Here is a 27,824-nt window from a genome sequence, read left to right on the forward strand (position 1 = left end):
GTGTTTGGACGGTGGTAGCAAGCTGAGGTTATAATAGCATTTATCACTTAGGCTGAATGTGGTGAGAGGATGTGCTGGGCTGCATGCTGATAGCTCACTTGGGCCACCTAGGTTTCATTACCCACTTCTTAATGGGTCAGTTTGACATCTATTAGAGAGAAATCCTCTCAGAGTGAAACAGTAGCAAAGAAGAAATTCCAGTTATTCATTCTAATGAGCGACAAGGAAGAAACAATATAGTGCTTCGATGTAATGCAACCCACTGCTTATTTATCCCATTAAGGCTGCACAGTGCAGCCCTGTGATATCCCACCCAGAACTGAAAAGCCAGGCTCATGAACGACAGCTACCTCAGCAGAGAGAAGTCATGCCCTTGAGACCTGGGCACGGAGGAGAACGAAATCAAGTCATTTTTTATGAATGCTCTGGGTGCTGTGTCCTTCTGCAGCTGCAGCCTCAGGGTATGGGGAGCACCATGCTGGAGTCAGCGGTGGTGTGGAGTACAACAGAAACTAAACGTGTGTGGATGTGTGAGGAATTGAACAGGCAAACCCCAGCTCTTCTTCTCACTGGGAGCACAGATCCACAGCCAGCGGAAGACAGAGACAGGCTTGTCAGGGAAAAAGACAAACATCAAACCATCCCTGAGAGGCTGAGGCAGCTCTTTGAACACCTTAGAAGCTCTGAGAGACAGGGCAAACAAAACAGGGACAGCCACACAACATGCTGGTGCACTGAGCTGGGAGAGCAGCTGCCAGCCCGGGCCTAAGGCCCAGCAGCATTCCTCGAGATAATGAGCTGAGCACTAACTTTGTCCCTCTTTGGCCATCCGTGTGTTGTGAAACACCTGGCACCCCCTGCTTACACTGGTGTGGCTACCTCTGCTCCAGAAATCCCTGTGGACTTGGCATAAGAAGCCTAACAAGGATAAAAATGAATTACACGGGTTAAAAAAAATGTAAAGCATCCCTATCCCTATCAGAGAGCAACCCCTGGGCACAGAAAGCTGTTGAAATTGCTGTCTTTCCCTTACAAAAGCACATCACCAACTAGTTTAACTGGAAATGTGTTTTTAATGGCATTGTAATTTTTTTTTTGCTTTGTTTCTTTAATGTTCTTGCAAATAGCTTGAGTTAGACGTAGGTTTAACTCTTGCTCCTGCTATGTGAAGAAGTCTGAGATACAGACTTCTTTTCCTGTTCACATTAGGCAAACTAGGCGATGCCTGTCTGCAGAACTTAGCTTTCTATTAGACAAACTAGATTTAAAAATACAACGTTATTAACCCTAAAAATCTGATATATCCCACAGAAAAGCTTGCAAAAAAAAAAAAAAAAAAAAAAAAAAGGCAAATTCACTGCCTAGCTCCATGGTCTGGGGGAATACTTTGGCCCGAGGAAACACCTAGTCTCTTTTTGGTGTGACCTTTACTTTGAGGTTAAAACTTGCTCCCTGCTTTGTTATGATTTATCACTTAGCAGCACTCGGAAGCATCCAACAAGGATGGATTGTGCTCGTCACTGAGCCGTGTGGCTGATGACATGGCAGTCCCTGCCCCAGACAGCGAGCAGCTGAAGTGTGAGACAGGAGATGACAGGTAGCTTAGACAGAGTGACGTGTGAAGCACGAGGGAAGTGAGCTGGTTATAAGAGGGATGACAGACAGCAGGAGACACGGCATGCCGGCTGCCTGGCACTGCTGAGCCCTTCCTAAACCACGTGGAATGGGATATGCAGCAGTGGGAGGGTCTTGGTTGTAGCTGGGGCATGGCACACAACTGGAGCTGCTGAGTCCTCTGTTACATATCCTGTCTAGGAGTGTTTGGACAACACTCTCAGCCCTAGGGTTGGAATATTGGCTGGTCCTGTGTGAAGCCAGGGGCTGAACTTGATGATTCCTGTGGGTCCCTTCCGACTCGGGATATTCTGTCACTATGGGATCTGGGAATGCCTGATCCTGCACACACAGAGTCTAGAAAACCCAGAGTCTGGCAGTGCCAATTCACACTTCCACTCCAATTCACAGGGGGTGGGAAAAACTGAGAAAACTCAGCAGGATAACAAAGTGACACGACCCGTGTACACCGCTTGGAGGAATTAGCACAAAGCAAACTCCTTGGGGAAGTAAGGGCGTTACAGTGCTCAGGACAGAAATCAGACAAGTAGGGGACATAGAGAAACAGAGCTAGCTCAGCACAAATACACAGGAGCTCCTAGTATTTTTATGGCTTTACGCTTTCAGAAGCAACACAAAGGAGAAATGCCTGCAGTACACATGCACCAAATCCACAGTGAGCTGTAATGACACATGGGTCACACTGAAATGGGGAAAAAAACTCCGAGAGAAACAGCCCTCCCCATTCTACCCCTCCCAGGAGACCCACACTGACACAACCTTGCTAAGGATGATGTTCAGCCGCTCAGATTCGCAGTCCACCACCACCAGTCTCTCCTTCTTCTTGCCCAGCTCCTGGAAGAGCAGGCGGTAGCCCTCTTCTGTTGTCGTCAGGATGTTGACAGCTGTCACCTGCCAGTTCTTCTCGGCTGCAGTGTCCAGCACTTTCTGTAGGACTGACAGCCCTGTGATGGGAAGAGAGGGAGAAGAGGACAATAGAAGGAGAATAAGGATGTAGCTGCACAACGGTATTTATCTGTCCTGACAGCTTGCATGGCTGTCCCAAGCTGGGCTGGGCACAACATTGCAAGAGCTCAGAAGAACCTCAGCGACCAGATCATCATCTAGTATTTACCTACACACAGCTGGGCTAGAATTAATGACTCCTGGCTTTTCTGTCCTAGCACAGGAAAACAGGATGATTCTGAGCCCAGTTTTCCTTTGTAATCAGCAGATAAGTCCTGTTGATCAGGCCCTGCTGTGGGATTCAGATAAGAGCTCTAATCCTGCCTTCTTCTCTGTCACTACCCAAATCTCTTCATTTCTCTGGGCCATAGTTCCCTTTTCACCTTCAATCTGTTTAGGCTGTATGCTCCTAGGGCTAGGGACTCCCTCAGCAATCACAACACGTCATCATATTTAGCATCCCTGCCTCTCCTCAGAGCACCTCATCAGAAAGTTTCATCATTTTTAAAAGGATCTTGCCTAAATTACATGCACAGCCTTCCAGGAGGAGTACACGCAGTCAGCACTGCTCTGGGGCCTGCTAGATGGCCTGTTGCCATACTCAGCGTGCCCATCCCTGGAGCCAAAAGAAAGCTGGGTGTGATGCTTTTACATCATCTTGTCTCTTAAAGTCACCCTGTCTCTACAAGGGCTTATGATAACTTCCAGGGCAGAGCTGTGAATGACCTTACTTCTGTCCTGCCCTTTACAAGTCTGCTTTGCTCTTAGCATCCAATCCTGGAGCTTTAGAGGCATGTAAGAGCTTCAGAACGTGAATCAGAAAGCAATGACTCACTGCCCCTGCTCACGATTTAGAAAGCTAGACAATATTTTGCAAGAACCCAACAAAAGCTTTGTCATTTTGAGCAGACAGCTAATACTCACTAACATGGGGGACTTGAAGTTATCCAAACTACCACTGCAAACACACACATGTATCATCACAGGCTGTGGGCTCCTTAGACCTTAGCAGCTGTTGGTTCACATTCACAAGTGTGGGACTTGGTGGCCTTGAGCTGGACAGACTTGAAAGTGGGACCGAATAAACATAAAAATTTCCCCATTTGAAACCCAAACTTTCAAAATGAAATATTTTCCTTGTCTGACTCTGGGAACCCAGCATCCAGACTAATGCTTCATCCAGACAAATATCCCACCTTCAGCAATGGCCAGTAATGGATATGTAGAAAAAGAATAAAAAATGGGGGAGGCATGGGTTGTCTCTTCTACGAGCCACCTTCTTCTCTAGAAACCTGAACTAAAGTAAATTCTTAAACCAAAGACTATCTACACTACAGCATTTAACTGCCCACGAATTCTCCTGGGGTACTTGTGACTTACCCCGGTCAGCATCATAGATGTACACAAACTTCTGCCAGCTGTAGTGTTCGATGACACTGATGAGAGCATCCTGGAGCTCGGGACGAAGCTGGAGAACAAACTGGTTGGATGTTTCAACAGGAAAGCTGGGCGTTATGAAACAGACATGAAGAGCCCCACAGAAAGATGTGAGCATGTTGACGGTCCTCCTCTCATAAAATCCGAAGATGGCATAGACACCCTTGGAGAACTGTGAGCAGACTGGAGGAAGAGAGAGAAAGAGAGCAGTAAGACCAGAAGGTCTGTCAGGGTCATCATCAAAATTCACCTGTTCCCTGAAATAAGCTGCAGCCCATCTGGACTAAATCACGTTCCTTGAGACCTGTGGTTGATGAATGCAACCTGTGCCATGTGAAGAACAGGGCTTGAGGCCATGGGATACTGTTTCTTGAGCTCCACAGACCTGCTTCATCTCTGATAGGAAGAAGAGACGTAGGAGTGCAAATACACTAACCCCAGAGCTCTGCTGAAAATTTGGGAAAAAGTGTAAGATCTGAACAAGGAAACACGTGAGAAGAAAAGGGCTCACCAAGTCCAGGCACAGCAAATGTCTGGCACTTGGAGCTGCTTCACTACATATACACAGCTAGAGCATCCTATCAGCCTCAGATGCAGCCACTGAGCAGGAAGCAAACATTTGCATGACTGCACAGTGCTCTGTGACCAATGACTTCAGCAGGAAGCGAAGGTTTGGCCTAAGAAGCCAAGACCACCCTGCAAAGGCATCTCAGCAAAGATTCATGTACGTTCAGTATTGTCATATGACTGCTACAGCAAAGTTTGACACTGTGCATGAACTTCTGGTGCTGATACCAGGATTGTGCTGGTACCTGGGTTACCTGTGTGATGATTTCTGGTTTCCTCCAAAGCTGTGGTAGAGCAGGCTGTGACCCAGTGAGGTGATGGAGGTGGCCCAGGAGGTGTCCACAGCTAAGCTCTGAGGGTGCACACCAGGTTCTCTGGTGGATATTTGCACCTGATCTCAGCAGTCAGCAACATGCTGTACAAGGATTCCTTCAAATCTCAGCACTCCTCCAGAGAGCACTTAATGAGATGGAGGGAGCTGCTGGAAAAAATGCCTCAGGATCTCAGTGAAGCAGAGAAAGCTCACTCTTTCAGTTGTAAAACTTAGTCTCTGAGACAGTCGGACTTGTTTAGTATCGTCCCTGTTTATGGCACATCTCAGTTTAATATCAATAAATCTCCAAGCTGGAGGTGGTGGCAGTGACAGCATTTTCCTCGTGTCAGACCTCCTGGCATAGCGTCTCCTCCTGTTGTTGCTATGACTCTTGAAGACCTTTGGCTGTGACACTTATACTGACTCAACACTTCACACCCCACTCCCCTGTTCCCCCAGCAGAGCACAGGGTGAGAAGTTGGATGTGACATTATGGGGTCCCCCGACAAGCACTCTGTGCCGCTTGGGAATCCCTTGACCTGGTTTCTGCCAGTAGTTCTGACTGCTGTGCACGTGTGGCTGGGACCACGCTCCTGAATACGAGCTTGCTCCATCCCCAGCTGGGCTCTGACCTGAGCTGAGAACCATATCTCATGACATGGTATTTCTCCTTCCTCGTGGAAGAAGCGTAGGTCTGGAGCAGCCCAGCCTGGCAGTGTGTCCCCAGCATTACCCATCTGCCTTCCACTGCTCAGCGTCCACGTCTCAGCACTCTCCTCCCCCAAAGGAATTGGTATTCCTGCAGGGCAGGGACTTTTTGTGGAGTTTGAGCCATGACAGAAATAAAACCCTCTTCTCTTTATTTTCACAGCAGTGTCTCTCTTAGCAATCAGCAATTGTGTCTGTGTCAGCTGGAGTCACTGTCCTCATCATGGGACTGACACATTCAGGAAGAAAAGTAGCAGATACGGATAGAAATAGTCTGAACGTTGTTTCCATGTGACTGGACCAGTGGGTTTAACGAACAGTGCGATATACCATATGTGAGAGATCAGAACATGATCTCTAGAGACCTGGGCTTCAGATTCATTGGATGATTAAAGTGACATTCTCAGGACAGCTAAAAAATCTAGAACAATTAATAATCCAGACAACAAACTTGGCTGGCTCGGTTTTTATTTTAGGCCAGCCGTGTCTTCCTTGAATTTTTATATTCTATTTGAAAATGAATCTAATAGGTTTTCTTTTTTTTTTTTTTTTTAACTCAGTGCCTCAGTCACGCTCAGGCAGCCCTCCTACACTGTTCTGAGACACTCATCAATCCCAGCATTTGAAACAGATTGCACCAAAGACGACTGGGAGAACGAACATTTTTTGTCATTAGTATGTTTGGAAAGAACCCCAGCTCACTTTGTATTTTCAGACCAAGATGATAATTTGGAAAAAAAAGGGCTTGCTGGGGGTTGTCACCCAAGGAATAGCAAAGAAACTGTTGTGTCAATTAATCTGGAAAAATGAAAAGCAGAAGAACCGCAGCCATCTTTCTGAGATGGAACTTAGCATAATGTAAAAGCAGTGGCTGCAAAATGCTTTAAATCTCAGGACTATTTTAAATTACAGACATGCCAAATGCATTCTTCCAGCAAAACAATAAGAAGTTACTGCTATTTATTTAGTGCACAAAGAGGTAGTTTGAGTTTCTTTAGATTTATTTTGTTTGATTAAGAAAATGCATGAATGATTATGTTCTCATATGATGGCTCTGCAACTTCCTAATAAAATATGTCTAAGAATTATAAAACATAGAATCAAAGAATGGTGACATTGGAACAAATCTTACAGACTATACAGTCCCAACCTGCCCAGAGCCCCATCCATGGCCTTGGGCAGCACCGCCAACATCTCACCACTCTCTGATAAAGAATATCTTCCTAATGTTTTGGTCTCACGTCTCCTTCTTCTAACTTGGACTTCCCTTTAGTTTGAAGCCCCTTGTCCTACCATTATTCAATCAAGCAAAATCTTGTTCCACTTCCTGCTTATAAACTCCCTTCAAAACATAACAGGAGGAAGAAGACATTGTAAATTACACTTTGTTCTCCCAGTGAGGAAGAAGCTTATCACTTCCCCAGCAGTCACAGCAAGTCTCTGGCCAACTCGTCCAACAACATTAAACATAACAGGGAGAAAGTTCATACTGTGATGGAACATCTAAGAAGATGAGCTTCTCTGGTCAACTGGTTAGAGATGACATCACACCTTACAAACATCACAGTAACCACCTGTGAACAGCAAGATGGCCAGAGTGGCTCTTCTTACAGAGCAGAGTTGCACTCAGTCTGGTAACTAACTCTAGCAGTTGAATTTGGACAGTTCAGCTCATTCCTGTAGGCTGAAATCTGGAAGCATTCAACAGTAAAATTGTATAACAAAGGATGTGAGCATGAGTGAAGAGCATTTACTTGGATGCCAGTGTAGATGTTTTTGACAGTTTGCATGTGCTATTTTTGGCCTCTGGCTTGCACAAATGGAAAGAAGGACAGATAATATTTGTTCTGGACTGTAGCTGTGCTATCATCTTACAACAAATTACTGGTGAATTACAGAAATATTTCCTCTGAACAAACCCTCAGAAAATATAGTTCATAGTGATTGATAACCATGGCAACTACTCTTCATCCTGACCAGTCCTGTGTGATTGATCTGGTTGGATCTCCTGCTGGGACATTCCCAGCATGCACTGCACTGAGCATCACCGCCGTCCCAGATCCCTCATGCTCCAGGCACAGAATCTCTCACTGAGGCATTCTGGGAGAGCTCCCTATCTTTTCTTCCAGAGTCCCATTCCACAAACAAAGTTAGGTAAACCAGAGGCAGTAACCTGTCACCTGGTTAATTACACTGGAAGCCAGCAACAACTCTGCAGTGCCTATTGCAAGCAGGTGAGATGGAGCTCCTCATATTGTTCCAAAGATGTTGCTATTTGCACTAGAAATCAAAACAACATCATTAGATTCCCACTACCTAGTTAAAGAGTGACTGATGTGGTAGAATGAGAAGGGGGAGGCTTCCCTGCTCCCCCCAGGGATTGGCAACCATTGGTGTGTCCTTGAATTCTGACAGGGAGAAACACGCATGCTTCGCTTGGGCTTGAAATCCCCAGGATCCAGGATTCCTAGTCCTATGATTTCTCTCTAGTTTTCCCTTTCATATGGAAATTTTCAAGGTAAAGCTTTTAAATCCAAGAGAAGAACACTGATTTTATTGAAAGCGGGGTGGGACACCTGCCTGGCAGCTGAAGACATGAAACTCTGGTGACATTTGCAAATGATTTTAAGCAAAAGAAAAATACACGTCCGGTACTTTAAATTGCACATTTTCTCTACAGAGGAGGGAAGCAGAAGAAATGCTTTGAGTCTATATAAATTTTGAGGAGATTTTATTTAGCTAAATCTCTCTAGCAGACAGACAAAAAGGAGGTGTACAAGACTGATTTCTGCATTCAGGAGGGATGGGGATGTTTTGGAACCAAAGGTTTGATCCGAGTCCCTTGAGAAGCTGATGACAAATACAATGGAACTTTCATTTGGATTTGGATAAAAGCAGAACAGAAGCCAAAAAGTTTCTTTCAGAAATGGTTACCACAAAGAGGGGCTGCACAGAAGGATGGAAATTAAGATTTGGTTTCCAAGAGTGAGAATGGTGCAATTCTGCTGAGGATCTGCAAATGGGAGCACAAAACAGAAGCCACTCCCCATGGGCACAGCTGGAGAAGCCTGGTAGGAGATCTGGAGACTGCTCATCTGGCATTTCCTTTGGAAGCAGAATTTTCAGCATTTCACTGGGTTTAAGACTAGGAGGGGACATTAGATCATTCCTACTGACTTTTTACGTCTCATGGACCATTAAGTTTCACCAAGTTACCCCTGAAGGGAGCCAACAATATTGTTTAGTTGAAGGCATTTAAGCTCTCAGGGGACTCAACTGCTGTGTGCCTCTGTCAGAGAACAGGAATAGCAAACAGTGTTAGCTCCCAAAGCAACAACGGCAGTAAAAAAAAACGATTAGATGAAATATCCCCAGATGTTCCCCACAAACAATTCATGCTCTCTGTTGCAGAAAGAGACAAAAAACCCAGCTGGTCCTTGCTCGACCTCAGAGCTCTTCCCAACCCTGTAGGATGTCATATCAGATGAACCTCTAAGAAGGAAAACTGCACCATCTATCCAAGGCACAAGGGAGCAGGTGAAGAGAAAGGCAGTTTGGAAATCCAGAGCCTAAGAGCTCTTTCTGAAACCAGCAAATCCAGCACATGCAAATCCTTGGAATTACCCCAGAAACCTAATTAACAAACATTGTTTTAAAAATCGCAAGGCAAGTTGGGCAGAATTTGAGTAAAATAAAATAGTCACTTCAGTCCTCTGTGAATTACTAAATACTAGCCCTACAACATTCACAGCACCAGCTTCAGCACATCTTTCATTTGGACAAACTCCTGGGACACAATCAAAACCCTCACTCCTGCAGAACCTCACATGCAGCAAAATGAACTAATTGACAGCAGTGGTGCCAAGGAGCAGTTCCCACATGCTTTTCTTCGCTCGCTTGTAGTATTTGTGTGTGTGGGATAGAGTAGGGGATATGCATGTGTGATTTATTTTTAGTGTGCCCTGCCTGGAGGCGACCCTCACACGGTGATGGAGAACCTGACATCAGGTTGGTGAAGCCGGTGGAATTTCGATGAAAGAGCACTAGTGTCTGCTTCAATTAGGATCAGCTCAGCTTTCCTCCCAAATGTTTGTCCTCACAGTTCTCCAGCGTGGCGTAGGTGCCAGGGTGCATCTCTTCAGCACATCCCAACGACAGCATGTTCCCACTGAGTTTTCGAGCACGGGAAAGCTGAACAGATTCTACACTCCTCCATTGCTCTGCGCCTGCATTTAGCTGGCAGCAGATTATGCCCCAAATCGTCAGTCAACTGCAAATTGGGCTGATGTGATATCACAAGAAATATATGTTTCTCTTTCGAATATATAAAAGACACAGAGTCCCTCCCCTTAGTTTCCCTCACTGCTACTCTGACCACTTTGGAAGCTGCAAAGCAACAATGGTATCTGAGTCAAGAGCTGCTTTCCTTCCTTCACATTTGAACAACAATCTGATCAAAGAGCTCTTCATCACTGTTCATGCTTACAATTTCCCACTTTTTTAGTTAGGTTTACTGGGCTGACAAATAAGTCACATTTTGCCTGGCTACAAACAATGCTTTCCTTGGGATCAAAATGGATTTGGGATGCTTCTTTCTTGTATGCTGCCAAGTTTAAGGAAATAGAAAGGGCACCGTGCTTTTGTTATCGAAAAGTTAACAATATAACAACAAATCCTTCTTAAGGAGTCTCTGTCATTTAGTGTTTGTTGTTTTTTTTTTAAATAGAGTCATGGTGATAGGTGAGGGCAAAGCAGTCTGAGCTTGACTTTAATCTCTGTAATAAAGGCACTAACTGAAAACTGTTGCTCTTCCACTCCTGTACTTCACATCTTGAAATTTCTTTTACTTGTTCTAGTAGAGCCTTGCTCTTACCCAACAAAAAAACCACAGAAGATAAAATCCAAATATCAAAGGTCTTAACTGAGTCATCAAACTTGCATTTATCAATAATTTTTCCGTATTTTATTTGCTTGTTTTTAAACGTATCATTTAAATGAATTATAGAAAACTAAGGATTAAATATACTGAAGAGTTCCCAGTCAATATTCAATCAATTTTCAAACAACGGTGGCACTTTTAACATGAATGAAGATTACACATTAGGTGCAAATCTCCTGTGTGAAATGCAGATATCAGGTGGGTCCCTTAAAAGGCCCTCAGAAACCATTAAAAAGGAGGTACAGGCATATAACTTCTGTGACCTGAGACTTCTGGTGCCACAGGGTATTTCAGCCAGCTATCCCGCTCTCACTTCCAATGAAAAAGAAATCCCAAAATTCATCCTCATCAAAATCTCAGTGTCTGAAGCTCAATCATAAATATTAAAGCAAGATTGCTACAGATGGAAAAATGGAAAAAATGACAACTGTATTATAAAAGGAAGTGAAGGATGAGGATTGAACTAATTTTGCTTCCTTTGCTTCATTAGATGGTCTGTCTGCAAGTAGTGCTATAATAGGAAAACTAGTGACAGTACCAGGGTGCAGCTTTCTGCTGGGGAACATGAACAACAGAGGAAAAGAACAAAGCACCAGACCCTCTTTTTTCTCCAGTGCACTGTATTTGCTTAGGGCAGTTTTTCTAGACATTAAGCTTGTGACTGTCCTCGATGCTAACCTCAGGCTGCAGTGAGGATTTTCTAAGTTCTTGCCTTGAAAGTGGCAACAGGTTGCAATGTGAAAGCCAGGCTATAGACATTAACTGGAAAAGCAATTCCAGCATTAATGTTTAACTCCACTGTGGAAAGAGGCTGTTAACATCCACCTAACCCACTCCTTCCTTAACCTTCATCCCATTAGCCAACATTTTGCTCTTATGTTCCATGCCTCCTAAAATATGTGCACAGGTACTCCCAGATTTTCTCTGTCCTGTGTTTTTGCAGATGTGTCAGTCAAACTGGTCTCTCAGTTTCTGTGTAATTCCTGAGACTCATGTTGTTAGCTCTTCTTAGGATTGCTTCCTGCTCATAATAGTGTTTCCCTTAGCACTTTCAGTCTGCTCCAGGCATGGAGTTCAATTATGATATATATGAATCTCCAGGTTTGAAATAGGACAGTAATTGAGACCACCTTTGGCTGCAGTTCTGTGTCATCCTCTCTGCCTGGCCCATCAGCTCAACACCTGTTAATTTTCCATTTCAATCATATCTCCTGAGCCTTTTTCCATTTTTAATCAATATGATTAATGCTTTTTTTTTTTTTTTGGGGGGGGGGGGGCACTGTAAAATACATCACTCATGATCTGACAGGTGACTTAAGAGCTGAGTAACTTTCAGAATGGTTATTTCAGGGTAGAGATGTGAAAATGCATTTTGAGCAAAACAGGCAAATGGAACAGCTGCAATTGGAGAGCAGCCTGAGTGGGAAAGCCTCTGGTGATCAGTGACAGCAGGTGACCTGCAGACCTCCTCCAGCCCTGGTCTACATGTGGTGCTCCCAGCATCTGCTTTGAGATCTCAGCCAGTGTTTAGAAGTGCTGAGTTCTGACCTGCATACAAAACTCTCCTTTTTGCTTCTCATAGTTCTCCTGGTGGCTTTCAGCCCTTCTCCTCCCGGACACTGTGCTTTCTCTAGCAAGATGCAGGATACGTGCTGAGAGCATAAACCTGCTGGAGAATGACAAGTTGCACAGTGGTTTGATCGCAGAACTAGACACAAATGTCCTCATGGCAGAGACCATAGAATCTCAGAATCATTAAGGTTGGAAAAGACCAAGATCCCCAAGTCCAATCCACCATGCCTACTGACCATGCCCCTCAGTGCCACACCTCTGCAGTTCTCCAACCCCTCCAGGGATGGTGACCCCACCACCTCCCTGGGCAGCCTGTGCCACTGCATCGTCCCTTTCTGAGAATAAATTTTTTTCCCAATATCCAACCTGAACCTCCCCTGTGGTCTCATGCCCTGAGCCTGCTTTTCCCCATACAGCCAGAGATGAGCTTTGATTTAATCCCTTCTCATTTCTCCCTGCCTCTATTTTTTCCATTCTTGCTTCTAAATTTCCAATTTTTAATTGTTTTGTGCTACAGTGCATAAAAGCTTATCCTTGCATGCCGCTGAACTAACACAGCTAATTTTAAGGCTTTCTCAATAGCAGACTGGAAATTAACAACCTCATTTATTAACACTCCACCTTCTTCTTTTCAAAGCAGCCAAAGAACATGACGAAACACACACGCATGCATGCACAGCTTCTGCAACGAGCCCTCCATGTACTCTTGGCAGCTTGTACTCAGATATGAGCACTGGATTTCTTGGTTGCAGAGTCAGATCCTAAATGCTGTAGCCAGACAAAGCCAGTGTTAAACCCTGAGAGGTCACACTGGTCATGGTCCTGGTGTGCCTAGATTTTAATGCTTGCCTTGGATGCAAATGAAAAGAGACCACTATATTTGCTTAAATACTGATTCCTTTTCACAGTGGTGATGTCTTTAATTAATTTTCCAGATAAGGCTCTTTTTAAATTCGCAGGGACAGATTCCTTCAAAGAAACAGAATGGATATGCTGTATCTGATGCTTCCATAGGAAGTGTGGGCATTCCTATTAATTCTAATTGGCTCAGAATTAGCCTTACCTTGTATCCCTCACACACAGGTACTGCTGCAGATGCAACTGTTGCTCTGCATGTTTGTAGGATGCTTGGAACAATGCTGCGAGGCCTCTGTGAGGTACTGCAATATATACATGTTAAATAACAATAAAGAAAGCCACCAAGTACCCTCCTTGGAGTAGAGAATTACCTTCCCAGCAGAGAGGAGATAAACTATGCAGCTGGATAAGAAGAGAAGGTAAAGCAGAGGATAAAGAGAGACCTAAATGGAGAGACACAGGAATTTTCCCTAACCTGACTTATCTTTTCAGTAGTGATGTCTTGCATGTGTTCTACCTTAAAATACCTCCCAGCCTAGGAGGGAGGTTTGCTGTGCAGGCTGATAGAGGGCACCCAGACTGCCTCTCTCCTTCAGTGAGCTGCTGTTGGCCTTTCTGACACCATTTGACTCCCAGCTCATTTAAAAATAAAAGGCAGCAGATAAAAAGCACAGGGCTCATCACATGCAGAAAGCACCGCCAGGTTCACTTCTCCATGGGAATGGTCTCATTGGACCTGGCAGAGAAGGAGGAACTCTGTGCTTACTCAGGACAAAGCATTCTTCAAAGCAAACACACCCTCTGGCAAACCTGACAGAGCATCTCGTCCCTGGGACCTGAATGGGGAATCAGTTCCTAAGCCACCAGCTGCTTGATGTGTTATATATAACCTACACATTTTCTATAAATTTTCAAGGCACATTACAGGTATCTGCTGAGCATATGCTCCAAAACCTACATGTGCTAACGCTGCTCCAAAACTGCCATCTTTTCTGCAATAACCAGAGCCATTCTGCAATGAGGAGCAGCGAATGCACAAACCCTGTGAGCTACACTCACTGATAAGGGCTAAGACTCCAGAGCATAACCCTTTTGTATACCCAGTGGTACATGCACTCAGCTAAGGCCTGCCAAAGCACAAACGGTTCTGAAACCCTATTTAACACCCCAGCAAGGGCTGAGCTAGGTGCAGAATGACAAGATCCTTTGACATCTGAGAGTGCTGGCTTTTGTGGGTTGAAGTGCCTCCCTTGGTGGTTCTTTGCTATAGTCATTTGTTGTAGGGTTTTTATTTTTCCTTTTCACTCGAACGTTCCGTTCCATTGTGCTCGCAGCTTTCTTGAGGCCTACTTAATGTCAGGGGGAATATTACAATTTCTTCCCTGCCATTAGAACAGCTTTAATCCTGTCTGCATTGCGAGGGCAATAAATGATAATAGCAACCAGATTTTTATTTCTGCCGTGCCTCCGAGCACCAGCTTTTCTGAAAAATCCCAAACAAACAAGTTCAAGCTTCGGATCTTTTAATCCTGGTGGGAGACTGTGTTGTCTGGGGAGCAGAAATGCAGAACTGCGACAGATGGAGAGAGCTGGACCTATGGTTTGCGATTTTATGGTCTCTGGTGGAACTTCTGTGCCAACAGTTTCCTGTGGGTGGTGGAACAAACAGATGATATGAAGTGCAGCTAGCAAACCTGCCCAGATGGAGCTTCTACAGAGAGGGGATATTTGTTAAACTGGGACTGCCACCAGCTGCAGAGGGCAGCTCCCCTCCTGCGGGAGGTGCGGGCATCTGTCCCACTGAGCAGAGCAAAATGAAATGGGGCAGCTGGGGGAAACCCACCGGCTGCTAGAGGAATCCTGACAACCCTTCTGTGCCATTTCACCAGAATGTCAGAGGGGGCATCCACAGCTACAACCTTCTCCTGGACCTGCATTTGATCCCATATCGAGGTGGTCTAGTGCAGAAATAAATGTCACAGAACCGAAGAGAGCTCCAGGATGGGGAAGCAGTTGCTGAACATATCACCCGTCACATAAAAGTACTTTGGATGCACACTTTTTGATTAAAAAATCCTTGGACAACCATTCTTCATTAATGTTAATGACAGGCAGCATCAAATTCTCAAGCATGAAGCATTCTCACAGTGTATCCTTGAGAAACAAAAGCTTTGGGAAAAGCGTGTCTACTAGATGTTCCACTTGTAGAGCAAACACATTCACTCATGGCAACCTGATCTAGAGCCTGATTTGGTGGTTGGCAAACCTGATCGTGGCATGGGGGTTGGTACTAAATGATCTTTGAGGTCCCTCCCAGCCCAAGCCACCTCACAATTCTGTGTGTTCACAAAGATTTCTGCTAGTAAAAAAGCAATGCTAAGCCAGCTTTTCTACATCAAGGCCAGTGAAGATACAAGGAGCAACTCAGATATTCTCAACATCCTATTCTGCCAATGGGACTTAGAAAATAGTTTGGAAAAATTGGACATGAGACTTGGGCAGAAGAATGGGTGAGCACCCCTACCATTAAGAAAACTTTCGAATCTCTTGCTGATATGTCTACCTGATCATCTGATATGATATACAAACAGCACCTTTTCTCCTCTGCTGATTTCCATTCTGGGAGAGATTTTAAGCTCCTGAAGCAAGAGGCTCTCTAGTGAGCTGCAGGGAGCAAGAAAGATCATGTAAAACATTTTGCATAAATGCAAATTGTGGGGAAGCCAGCCAGAGCACAGTAAGGAAAATTGTTATAAACTTCAGGTCATTTGGGAGCAGTGACACTGCACATACAGATGCTGCTCCTGTCTCATGCAGTTAATCAGTGTAAACTGAAGAGTACGACATGATTTGGGCAGCTACTGAGAAAACCTCACTGCCTCTCCGCAGAAAGTTTGCCTGTAAAGCATTATTTAGACAGAAAAGCAGCAGGAATCTGACGGATACTCATTTGTACCACTTTTCACAAGCATCACAGAGACTTTTTCACTATTCCTCAGATGTTATACAAGCATTTGGTGACATTGTAGGATGAAGTCTCCAATAACATACATTTGTCTGTCAACTTTGAGTCACTGGCCACATTGGGCTGGGCAGGCTCTGGGCAGAGAGACACCAAGAGCACCAGATTTTCAAGGAATTGGAACAGTTCTTGTATTTAACAAACCTTGTATGAGACAACTCAGCCATGGAAAGCTTTGCACATCGGGTATTCGATTTGCTTCCCAAAAGGAAAACTGGGGAAAGTATACTGTGTAATGCACTCTTAAGAGTATATGCGAAATGGGCACATGGATAGCTAAAGATGTAATTAACCTAATTAAGGCACCATTTATTCCAAAAGCTTCCAAGGGCAACGACGAGTCTATAAGAGAAGGTTTCAAAGACAGAGACTACTGCCACCAGGGCTCAAAACCCCCCAAAAAGACTTGGTCTGACAGGACCAAAGCAAAAAGAAACATTCCTGGGGCAGATCCCTCTGTCTCTAGGCATGGACATTGATGGGTGTAATTTAAAATCTGTGATTTACACCTTTGGAGTGTTTTTTTCTTTCTGTACTAAAATCCTATACAGCTGCTGAATGTGGCACCGAATGGGTGGCAGGCTGAATGCATGTATCCTTCACTTCGAGTTCCTGACCCTCCTGTTAGAGAAAAGATTAATTTCCCTGTGAGAGAAATTATTTTGGGATGCCTATATTTAACATGGCAGTGAACATCTGCAGTCATATTTCCTAAGCATGTGGTGTGATCATTCCCTCGCTCTGCTGGTCCTGACAGCAGAGTGGTGTCAGTGCAGAGCCTCAGCAGCATTTCTGAAAGGTGCTTAAATGGCTTCCACATCTTTTAAAGAAATGTTGGGACAATCCTAAGGTGATTTGGGATCAGGACACAGAAGGAAGCCATATGGTGTGTGCCACCTTTGAAAATCAAGCCTTAATTCACACACACTGTGAGTTATACAGACTGACTTCTGTGACAGATTTTATCAGTGCACTCTGAGGTTGGATGCTTTGGTGGCATTGCCTCTGGAACAGGTCTACACTGGAAGAATTGGGATGCACTGAGGGGCAGGTTTGGTTGACAGAAGTCTTCTGTGCATGTGCACTCTGCAAGCCTGACAGCTGAGCAGCAGTGTGTGGCTGTAACACACTGGCACTATCCTGTGAGCTTTATTCTTAAATCTCCAATGCAAGAAGTAATGACAAAATCATCCACTTTCTGTCTGCTTAGAAACAACAGTCAATGTAGGGGCAAAATAAGACAGCTAAGAAATTTCAGTGTAGAAGAGTTGTCTACATTACAGTCCCCCTGGTAACTACATTGAGGACAACAGAATTACAATGGGCTTAAACATGGTCTACTTTTGCCATCTGGGGAATACAACATATTTGCTGAATGGGGCTGCAGGGATACTGGACCTGATTTGTGTATGCAGTTTGCTATGAATTGCTTGTAAAATTTACTTGCTTCATGTCTGCTTGTGTGTAGGTCATCAAGGTCCTCCTCACAAGCATCCTTAGAGATGAGTCCAGAAGGAATTTGTGATAAAAGACCCTTAAGAAACATCTCTTAACATCTTGATTGGAAAATCATTCAAAGCAAATAAAAAAATAAAACAGGAGATGTGAGTGCTGGGAAAGAGGAAGGGAATGGGAAATTTCTTTGTTCTAAAATGCTCTTAATTTCTGGTTGGAAGTCTCCTACCTTAGTTTCTAGCTATGAGATATTCTAATATTTGTACAGCATCTTGCACCAGAAGGAATCTACAGCTACTTGGCTTTTAGCCTTCTTCCTTATAAAAGAACCAGATGATATTTGTCATCCATTCCCATCCCGAGCCTTTCTCTGGGTCTATATTAGTGAAAGCTCCAGCACAGCTGGCCAGACTTTTTTATTACTAAACAGAAAGCAAACATTCAAATGGTCTGCTGGACAAGTACAGGATCAATTTTTTGAAGAAAACTTACCCTCTGTACCCCAACTATTTTGATACCCAACTATTCTGACCACAGAAAGTCCAGCCTACCGTACTTTTAGCACCCCTGAGTTGAAACTAATGCCGACAGAAAGAGACCCATTTCAGAGATATTGCAAACAATAAAGTTAGCTGAAAATCTCCAACACTTTTTTCCCTCTGAATGAAAAGTGAGGTTTGATCAAATGTAGGAAGTTGCTGATTTTAACATAACACCCTGGTTTTCCCATGGGAGAGCATAAGGGAGAAAAGTTCCAGTGTTAAGTAAGAGCATTAAAAAAATAAGCATTGAGATGCCACCAACCCACCTCCACTGCCCTGGATTGTGGAGCTGGTCCAAGACTGGTGCCAGCTCCTTTACACCTGGAAGAGGTACTGTGCTGGCAGCCAGGTGGAGCAGCATGGATAAATCTGAGGAGAGCAGGGTATAATATGGGGTTAATGACATTTTGCCAGGGTTCACTCAGCTGGACATGAAGCCTGGCCACTCCCAGATCTTGTTTCCCTGGAAAAACTCACTTAGAATGCACTTAGCTCGCATCTAGCATGGCTGAGGCCACGGTACAATGATGCACACCCACAGAAGCAGTCACCTGGAAAGCCTGGATCTCTGCTACGCACCTCCCAGATGCTTCTCAGCACGTTCCACCTGGATGCATGCACACACGTGCACGCACAAATCCTTCCATTAGCTCAAACCCCACTTTGTGACAGTGCCGCACACTGCACTCCTTATCATCCTGTTCGCAGATGCGCTGAGCTAATCTCTCTCCATGTGCCACATGCAGCCACTCGCTTATTATCTTCCCCCTTTTATACAGGCACACACTTTTTCACACAGAGACTAATCCTTCTCAGTGTCACGTACCTCCAAATCCTCCTTACAACACCCCCTCACACACTGAGTAATCCCTTTCAGAGTCTCGCACACAGCATCCTGCTGACAGTGTCCCTCAGCATGCATGCAGCATCCCATAGGCATGGGGACCTCTCTGTGTGTCTCACACACATACAATTATCCCTTTTCCCAAAGAGAGTATTTTACACTAAGCTTGGCACATATATGCAAGCCTGACTTCAGCACTGTAGAAACAGCGTGTTTTTAGCCAGAAAGACCAAGGTACATGGGGTTTAGGGGGGCAAAACCTTGGATATTAAGGCATCTGTCCTGGAAAATGGAGAGTTTGTCTCAAGAAGAGAAATTTAAAAGGTCTGGCACTCTTCCTGCAGGAAAACAAAGGCTGAGAGGGGATAGGGTTGCTCTCTATAAAAACATCAGAGGGGTAAACACTGGAGAAGAGCTACTGATGCTAAAGGACAACAGTGGCATGAGGACAACTAACAATAAACTCACCATGAATAAATGCAGAAGGTGAAGCATGGCAAGATTTGTAACTACGACAGGAAAGAAGCTCTGGGATTGCTCTCTGAAGGGAGCACTGGAGCAGAAGCTGTGCTGGTTTGGTGTAGAGCATCACTTTGGTGAGAGCACACAACATGCCCCTTCTTGCACTCACTGGGCAATTCAGGCTCCGAGTCGCACCCTCCTACACTAACACACCATCCTAAAACGTGAACAGTGCAATAGCACTCTGTTCCTTGGTTTTATTTCACCATCTGCAGCATAAGGAGAAGAAACCTGAAACTTTCCCTTTGTGCCCAGCACTAACCTCACACCTGCAACTCATTTGCAAGAAGACTGCCCAGGCCTTCTCCTGCACAACTGAAGCATCAATGCCACTGCAGCAAACGAGAAGCAGAAACGGAGAAGGAAGTGCGGGCGCAGCATCCAGGGATCTATTCTGATCACTGGGGCATGCAGAAAACACTCTCACATTTCCTCAGCACACATTTACATTCTCAGAGTCTCCCGCCTCCACTGTTGGGCTGTCTCCAGAGACACTGAACACCTGACACGTCTGATAGGAATTACATATCTGTAATACAGATACAAAAAACCACCGGGAAATGAATATTTAGTGGACTGCAAGTGCTGCTGCATGTCATTATCCTCCCTGTGTGTGTACAATGTGAAAATAGGTGGAGATTGGCATCACATGCTGTTGTTTTTTTTTTCTCTTCTCCAACTGGTAGGTGGGAGGTAGTGGCAAACTGGCAAAAAGTGTCAGCGTACATAGAAATCTCCACATATACCTTTTATTTCAGATTTGCAGTGGCAAGGAGATAGTAAACATTTATTGAAGCTACTACGTTCTTGAGGAGGGAAAAATCTTCAGTGGCAAAAACCTGTTTTGATTGGGAACTTTTCTACAAGTTTTCTACACGCTTGCAGTCAGAAATCTGTAATGACCTGCAATGGACTGGGGTGCAGCAGTGGGAAAGAAGTGTTGAGAGAGAGCTGGTACATTGGGCTCAGGTGCAAAGAGCACAAAACTCCTGGGTAGAAGCAAACAGACCAAATCAGATTCACGGGTGGAGGAAAACTGGGGAAAGCCCTGAGTACTTTAAGCTCAAATAGTAAAAAAAAGTAATTAATGCCACAGGTGATGTTTCCAAAGTGTGGAGCACACGGTATTATAGGTACAGTGCAGACCTGCTTGGCTCAATGTAAGCACAGCAGTTATTTCCAGCAATCTGGCAGTCACTGAAATGGACAAATACTACACAACTCGAAAGGCTCAGCCAAGTAAACCACAGTTGAGTCTTTCCTTTTCCATGGCAGCCATGGATGCAGAGCTCTGAGATTACAAATGGTTCAAACAGTGCCAGACACATGGTGGAGGAGGTATGAGCAGAACATGTGGCATAGCAAAAAGAGTGAAGGATTCCATATCTCATTTCCCAGCACATAAAAACACGATGAACCATCCTCCAGCCTTGGTGATAATCAGTCTCGTGTGGATGTGGAGAACAAGGCTTCAAACTCCCTGGACGGAGAGATTAGAGAAGGGGAAAGCCTGGTGTAGTGAGCTCTGGAATTGCTGCCAGGTTCTGTAAAACAATTGGGATACGCCAGAAGACTTTGTGCAGTCAGTCTGCATGGGCAGGGATCCTCTCTTGGCCCCTCCCAGCTTTGTGCTACTGGACTCTGGCCCGAGTAGGGGGATTTTCTGCTTGCTCATTCGTTACAGCATGAATTAATATGTGCTATACCCTTTTTCTACTCAGAAAAGCCTGTGCTGGGTGAAAAGGAGGGACAATCAGCAGCTAGGTCAACTGACAGCAAACGTGAGAAGGCATGAGTGATGAGATCAATAACATAAAGGCAGCTCTACACTGGCTTCAGGTTGGCCTGTTTCTTTTCTATGGCATATCCCCTCTCTTCCTCTTTTCTTTCTCCCTTTTGCTGACTCCATGTTATTTCACTGTACTACTCTTCAGCTTATCCTCACATTCCCATTTGGATTTCAGTCTCTGCTCTTCCTTCAACTCCTGCATCAAAGAGAGAACAATAATGTTCAGCAGAGGGGCTGCTTCAGTAATGGGAGCACTGAAGTAATCTTTTGATGAGAGAGATTATTCTTCTATACCAGGGAAGATATTTTTTTACAGACATTTAGAAACTGTAATAGAACTAAAGGGAGTGGGTTCTGGTATAAAAAGGCTAAGGGAAGAAAAATTAACTGAACTAAAACTGTAGTGTACTTAAAAACAATAAATATAAATACATGAAATCAAAAGCTAATTAAGTTGAAAAGGTTGTGTATCAAGGACAAAGGATAACATTACAGGATGAGTTGTTTCATCTTGCTTAATCCAGAAAAATCACCTGTAGTGGATAGAGTTCTTTTGGAACTAAAATCATTCTTCATCTCTTCCTTCTTTTTTTAAGGAATATACATAATTAATCTTGGCAAATGGAACTAGAGAGATTTCATCTTTTCATTTTCAAAAACTCCCTAGGTGACAGATGAGAACGGCGAGGGCTCTCTGAATGCAGCTTGGGTCATTGCTTCTAGAGAAGGTGAAAGCTGCAATGAGAGACAAAGAAGAACAGGCGTATGGTGGAAGCCCCAACATTTTGATAAATATTAAACACCTTGTTCGGGATCCTCCTGTCCTAAAACATGACATTGCCTCTTTATGGAATGATTCAAAACACAAACATCCTTCATCATCCAGTTGTCTCTTTAAAAAAATAATAAAAATGTGGCATTTGCTAACGAGGCCATAAATATTGATGCCTTTCTGAGGTCCCCCAGAGCCCTATCATTTCTGCAACTGACTGATTAATAATAGATTAAACACTTTAGATTTGCTTACTCTGGGCTTCGTAACTCTAAGTGCATCTGCTGTGTTGGTTAACAGAAGGGCCTGGGACTGGTGGGTCTGGCAGATAAAATAGGAAGATGGCAGCAAATACCTTCAAGGGCCCAAACTCTACCAAAATCGGCAGAAGGATGAGGCTCAGATTAATTCAGTGAGGAGCTTCAGAACTTATTTACTACAGATAAGATGTTATGTCCTTGGAATATCTTCAGTGTCTACTACGTTACGAGTCCACATTACATTACGCAGTAGACATATAACAAACTTTGCATTCATGAACACCTTTCATTCTGGGAGCACAGAGGAGACTTTGGCTGTGTTTTACCTGGACCAGACTGGTCTGCTTTCAGATGTACAGAACAGCACTTCCTTAAATATAAACTTCAAGGGACTTCTTGGATGTCACACAATATTGAGTCTGTACCAAAGCTGATGAAAGAACCATCAAGAATTCCTCATGTATAAGCTTGTGTTCAGATCCACTGGAGATTGCTGGCACAGAGGATTTGTTCTAACTCTGCAAGCCGTGAAACACCAGGGAAAATAGCTGGTGTTATTCTCCTTGTTGATACAATTAATAATCTCATTTATAGTGCTCTCTTAAAAGGAACCAGAAGGCTGTATGAAAAGTCACATCTGCTCTTTTCAGCTCTGAATTCAGTGAGAGTTTTGATGCTTATAAGTTGTCACCACAGCAGCATCACACAACCTTGATCTCTAAATGGGCTCAACAGGCAATGCCTTGCATCCCAAACACAGCTAGGTCCCCTCCCACGCAAAGGCCAAAGACATGCTTCATTGCTCTGAAGACTGTCTGCCTATTTTTGGTGTGAAACTGGAAGGAACAGAGGATGCATGAGGAGGATGCCCAAAGTGAGCCCACGGTGCCCCACTCACACAGTCCTGTCTGCAAGAAACTGCCTCTGCACGTCTGGCTTTTCTCTTTTCTCTTCAAGCCCTTACAAACAATTCTAAAAAAGCCTCAACCAAGCCAGAGCAATTATCCATGTGCTTCACAGCAAATCACTGCCATTCAGCCCTCTGCCCACACACATATGCAGACACAGTATTAACCATGCCCAACAAAGCAGCTAGAAACATGCTTAATGTTAAACTTAAGTGGAAACTGAGAAGTCCCTAGCTGGGTGTGCAATGCTTTCTGCCTGCTCTTTCTATGTGGCACCTGGGCACACAGGGCTCCGAGCCTTGTCCCTAAACCCAAAGTCCTGCTCCACTGTGAGGACAGGTGCAGGTGGCAGCTACCTCCCAGTAGCCTCTGAATTAAGTAAAAATTAAGAAAATGAGCAGCCTTCTTGCTGTTCAAACTTGAACAAATAGGGTATGAACACTCAGGACTGGTGGGCAGTATCTTCCGTAGTAAGTGCTACGTATACGGCCCCTTCACCGCCATTCCACAGCGTTACAGATTCACACATAACCTTCTCTGAAATGCAGAAACTGCTTCTGCAGGTTTACCTTTTGAAAAACATGGATTGCTTCAGAATTCTTTCTAACTAGCAGGAGCTTCTGTATTACCACACCGAATTGCAGCTATCACTTCCATAGTGTATAAGCTGCTTGGTGCCTTAAAAACATTTCTAACTTAATAGGGTCAGGCAGAGTTGCGGCACCTTGGAACGAGTGCCAAGGAGAAGGAGGGCAGAGCTGAGCCTGAGCTGACATGGCTATGCCATAGCAAAGTGATTCCCTGCCTGCTCCCAAGGCAGCTCTGCTCCATGGAGTTAATTGCACAGCAGCAAACTGAAGGAAATTGAATGTCTGCCTCCTCTGATCAGGGCATTTGCAGGATTTGAGATGGTCGCTGCAGGACTGCTCAGCAAGGGAACAGCAAAGCTTCCTACAGAAATGCACAACTGCTTAGAGAGAAGGGACAACTTTTCTTAAACACCTTAAAGCACAACTTTTTCACCTGCAAGTCTGACTTGTAGGTGGGATGGGAAAGCCATCTTTAGTCCTACTGATCCAATGCCTCATAGAAAGGGATGCTCTAGAGAGAGGTGGTAGCAAGTGCTGAGGAATCAATCCTCACGGGGAAAACACAAGGTAAAAAGGGTTCCTCTTGGTCCTTTTCTCTGGGAGTTAGTTCTAACTCAAAGATGGTGACTGCAGATCTGCTGCCAGTCAGCAGATGCATCCCCAGAACTGCAGTCCTAGTCCAATCTAGCTCAGAAAGACTCCGCAATCACCACTGGGAACTTTCCTGGCTACCAGTCACCAAGTTCACTACTGTTTGGGGCACAAAGCTTCCAAGCAGGCTTTGTTCAAGCACCAGTAAGAAAAATGCTTTCAAAAAAGAAGTGGAAGGAGCTTTTGTAGGAAGTGTTCACTACTGTTTGTGTTTATTCATTAGCTTGCATACCACTGTTTCTCTACAGCAGCTCTGAGCTTTCCTACATGGTGAACTACAGGCCTGATTTCTTTTTATATCATTCCTCATCTAGCTTTTATTTTTCCCCATCAGAAATTCAGCCACAGGAAACATGGTGTTGGATTTTCAGTCTCCTACCCTAGGGCCTCATTATCTGTCTCCAACCTTGTTTATTTACATTTCAAGGGAGAGGTTGGTAGAGAAAACATGAGAGTTTCACTGAAGACTGAGATCAGCCAGTTTTCTGTGTGTACAAAATCCCACATTTCACACTGCGAAGACAGGACATGTGGCAGGGAGGAAAACTGAGGTGCTGTGGACAGCGTCCCCCTTTGCACCGTGTCTGGACAGTCTTGGACAATTTCTCTTTGAAAACAAAAAAGGAACCACCAACCAGTGCCGTCTCTCAAGTCCTCCGCCCTCACTTTCCAATTCACAGCTTTTCTTTCTGTTTCTTGTCTCTCATTTCCTCTGATCTCCAGGAGGACAGGAGAAGAAACTACTGCTGCTGTTCCTTTACTACCCTCTTATGAACTTTTCTTCAACAACATATTAAAATCTTCCCCTTAAAAATACTCAGCATATCAGTTCTACTTCCAAGCAGGCAGTGGCAGAAGGAAGTAAATCCTCACGTATCTTCTCAATTAATTAAATTCTAGTGCTAGTGAGCTGCATAGTGGCCACCTTTGTACCTACCATGAGAGGTTAAGTGGCCCTCAGGACTGGGGTATATGGGGCCATCCCTGGGACACTTTGTACATCATTCGCTCCTAGAACATAATTGTGTCTCCTCTACACCACATCTGGATAAATAAACAAGGCAACGCTCGTAGAATCATTAAGACTGGAGAAGGCCACTAAGATTACCAAATCCAGCCATCAGCCCACCACCAACTTAGTAACCACGTTCCTAAGGCCATATCTACCCTTTTCTTGAAAACTACAGACAATGTCTCTTGCAGAGCTGTCGTCTGTGTTCAGAACCCCACACTCATAGGGCAGTTGCACATGAGTGTCCTCCCTGCAGTGGTCTCTGTAAGGACAGAAACGAGGTCACAAGCTGGGTCACTGGGACTGAACTGGGCCCTGTCAGCCTCGTACGTGACAGCTGAGAGAGTAGGAGGCACTGCCAGTCTGTTGTGTGAACAGGGAAGCAATCTGCTATGTGCAAAAAGGACAACCAAGCACCTGCCTCCTGCTCAGCTCCCCGCGTACATCTGGCTCACCCAGGATGCTGCCAGCCCTCACCAAAGCACTGCTGAAGTTAGGGTGGCACTTCACAGGGGAAGGGGTAGGTAGATGACATCTCCTGTGTTTTCAACTTCTGACATTTTTATAAGGTGATAAAGCTCTGTTCAAACCTCATCCATTACTGGGGAAAGGTTTCTGGACATACCGTGCTGTAACAGCTAATCCACTTGAGGTCTGTGTGGTTTTTCATCTTTTTTCTTAATACAGTATTCCCCAAACTACCTCCCGGCTGATTTTACTGGGCATTTCTGTATATATATATTTTTTTAATTAAAAGTGCATACATTTTCCAGCAAGAAATTTCAATAATTGAGCTGCAAGGAGATCCTCAGATGTGAGATCTTCATTTTGCAAGAGCCCCGAGGAAACAATTTGGGAAATCCGCACTGCAAACAACTGGGAAAATAAGTGGACAAGTTGCATCAACAGGATGAAATATTAATGAAAAGGAGAGCAACTTGGCAGCAAGAAAGAGAAACACAGTTGATAGGAGGCTGCAGTCACTGTCTGTGTGTACGAGCACAGTAATTTCGCAGCCCACTTCAAAACAGAGGTCCCCAAATGGTGTCTGGGATCTTACAGGATGCTATTTCATTTACATGATTCAGCACCCATCAGCTGTTGTCTAAGTGGGATTTGTGCCTAAAGTGGAGTCACAGCAACCGCAGGAGATAAAATGGCCATAAAAGTGTTTGCACAGACACAGAGCATCTCCAGTGATTTAGACTCTCCATTTGCCTTATAAGCATTGGTCCAAATTCACAGCAGCAAGAACTGAGGGAAAAAGATTTACATAAACCACCTGCAGTGTTACTTGGGGATTTTTCTCTCTGAAAATTAATGCATGGGGTTTCACTACTGAATCAGGGAGGCAGACAATTCTCCTGGCTCTGGTAGTTCTTAGCACAGGGCTTGCAAAGGTGAGTGAGATCCACAAAGAGACCCAGTAAGTGAGATCCAGGTCCTGGAATTATTTGATTTTTGAGTCACACGATCATTTTTTGCTTTTTCGGTAAGATATACACCTTCAACTTTAAAAGTTAAAAAAAAACAAAAACAAAAAAACCTTATCTAAAAACACAGGTTTCCAGTACTAAAGAAAATGGAGATTAATAAAAAAAGAGCTTCAATTCAATATAGCGTTAAATATGCATGACTTGTAAAACAAGCTTATGGTTTTGAAAGCCTGATAGTTATTAACTAAATGCTTTCAGGCAGCATAGACAAGAGTTGCAGTGGCCACAAAAGGCTCCTCAACCACATCCATCCCCATGAACTCATCCCATTGCCTGAGTCCTGGCTCAGCAGTGAGCTACTGATGGCTTCCAGCATTCCTGACTGCACTGTCAGAACGTGAGTTATCATGGTGTTGTGAATTAACCACATGCACATCTGGATGCATAGTGAGATGGAAAGGTTATCATCCATGTTTTGCCTGCACCTGCTGGGTGAATTTCTCTACAATTTATTTATTTTTTTTCCATAGAGAGGATGAAAGGGGTAGCAGATTTCAGTTTTTGACAGCACCTGGCCTAGAGAAATGAAACTCAGTAGGCAAGGAAAAACCCTTCAGGAATTTCAGAAAACAGAATACATTGGGCACTGAAGCACACAACCTGCATTGACTGTAGGAAGAGGATAAGTCACACAGACTAACAAAGAGACTCAGTTTAGCCATGTGTAGGAACACAGCGTTTTATCAAGGCAATTTAAAGTTAGTTATTAAATACTGTAAATATCATTTAAAAGAAGTGAATCAGGTGAGCAGGGGGAAAAAAAGAGTCTCCAAAGGACTATGAGAGTCCGCAGAAGTTATACAGCTGCACAGAACCCCCAGGGGCTATTATTTGCTGTCTTGAAAAGAAAACATGGATATTTACATAACCACTGAACTGTAATGTGGTCCTGTGAAAGAAATCAGTTTGCCTGGAAGATGCCCTTGCAATGCAGGCCTTAATGATCCCCATAACTGCCAAGTCAAGTCCCTTTTCTCCCTGAGCAAA

The 27,824-nt window shown here is 44.3% G+C and overlaps 1 protein-coding gene across 2 annotated transcripts in view; it reads right to left on the bottom strand.

The window, feature by feature from the left end:
- The window catches only part of GRIA1 (glutamate ionotropic receptor AMPA type subunit 1), a 107,218-nt gene that overhangs the window by 54,447 nt on the left and 24,947 nt on the right, over nucleotides 1-27,824 (bottom strand). For both annotated transcript variants that reach the window (XM_065734675.1, XM_065734676.1), the window contains exons 3-4: nucleotides 3,961-4,200; nucleotides 2,395-2,579 (exon numbers count right to left, since the gene is read on the bottom strand). In XM_065734675.1, coding sequence (XP_065590747.1) covers nucleotides 2,395-2,579; nucleotides 3,961-4,200 — 425 coding nt within the window. The remainder of the gene's footprint in view (nucleotides 1-2,394; nucleotides 2,580-3,960; nucleotides 4,201-27,824) is intronic.

Source organism: Cyrtonyx montezumae, unplaced genomic scaffold (assembly GCF_038088225.1).
Source record: "Cyrtonyx montezumae isolate F1298 unplaced genomic scaffold, pur_monq_1.0 scaffold_18, whole genome shotgun sequence".
NCBI lineage: Eukaryota > Metazoa > Chordata > Aves > Galliformes > Odontophoridae > Cyrtonyx > Cyrtonyx montezumae.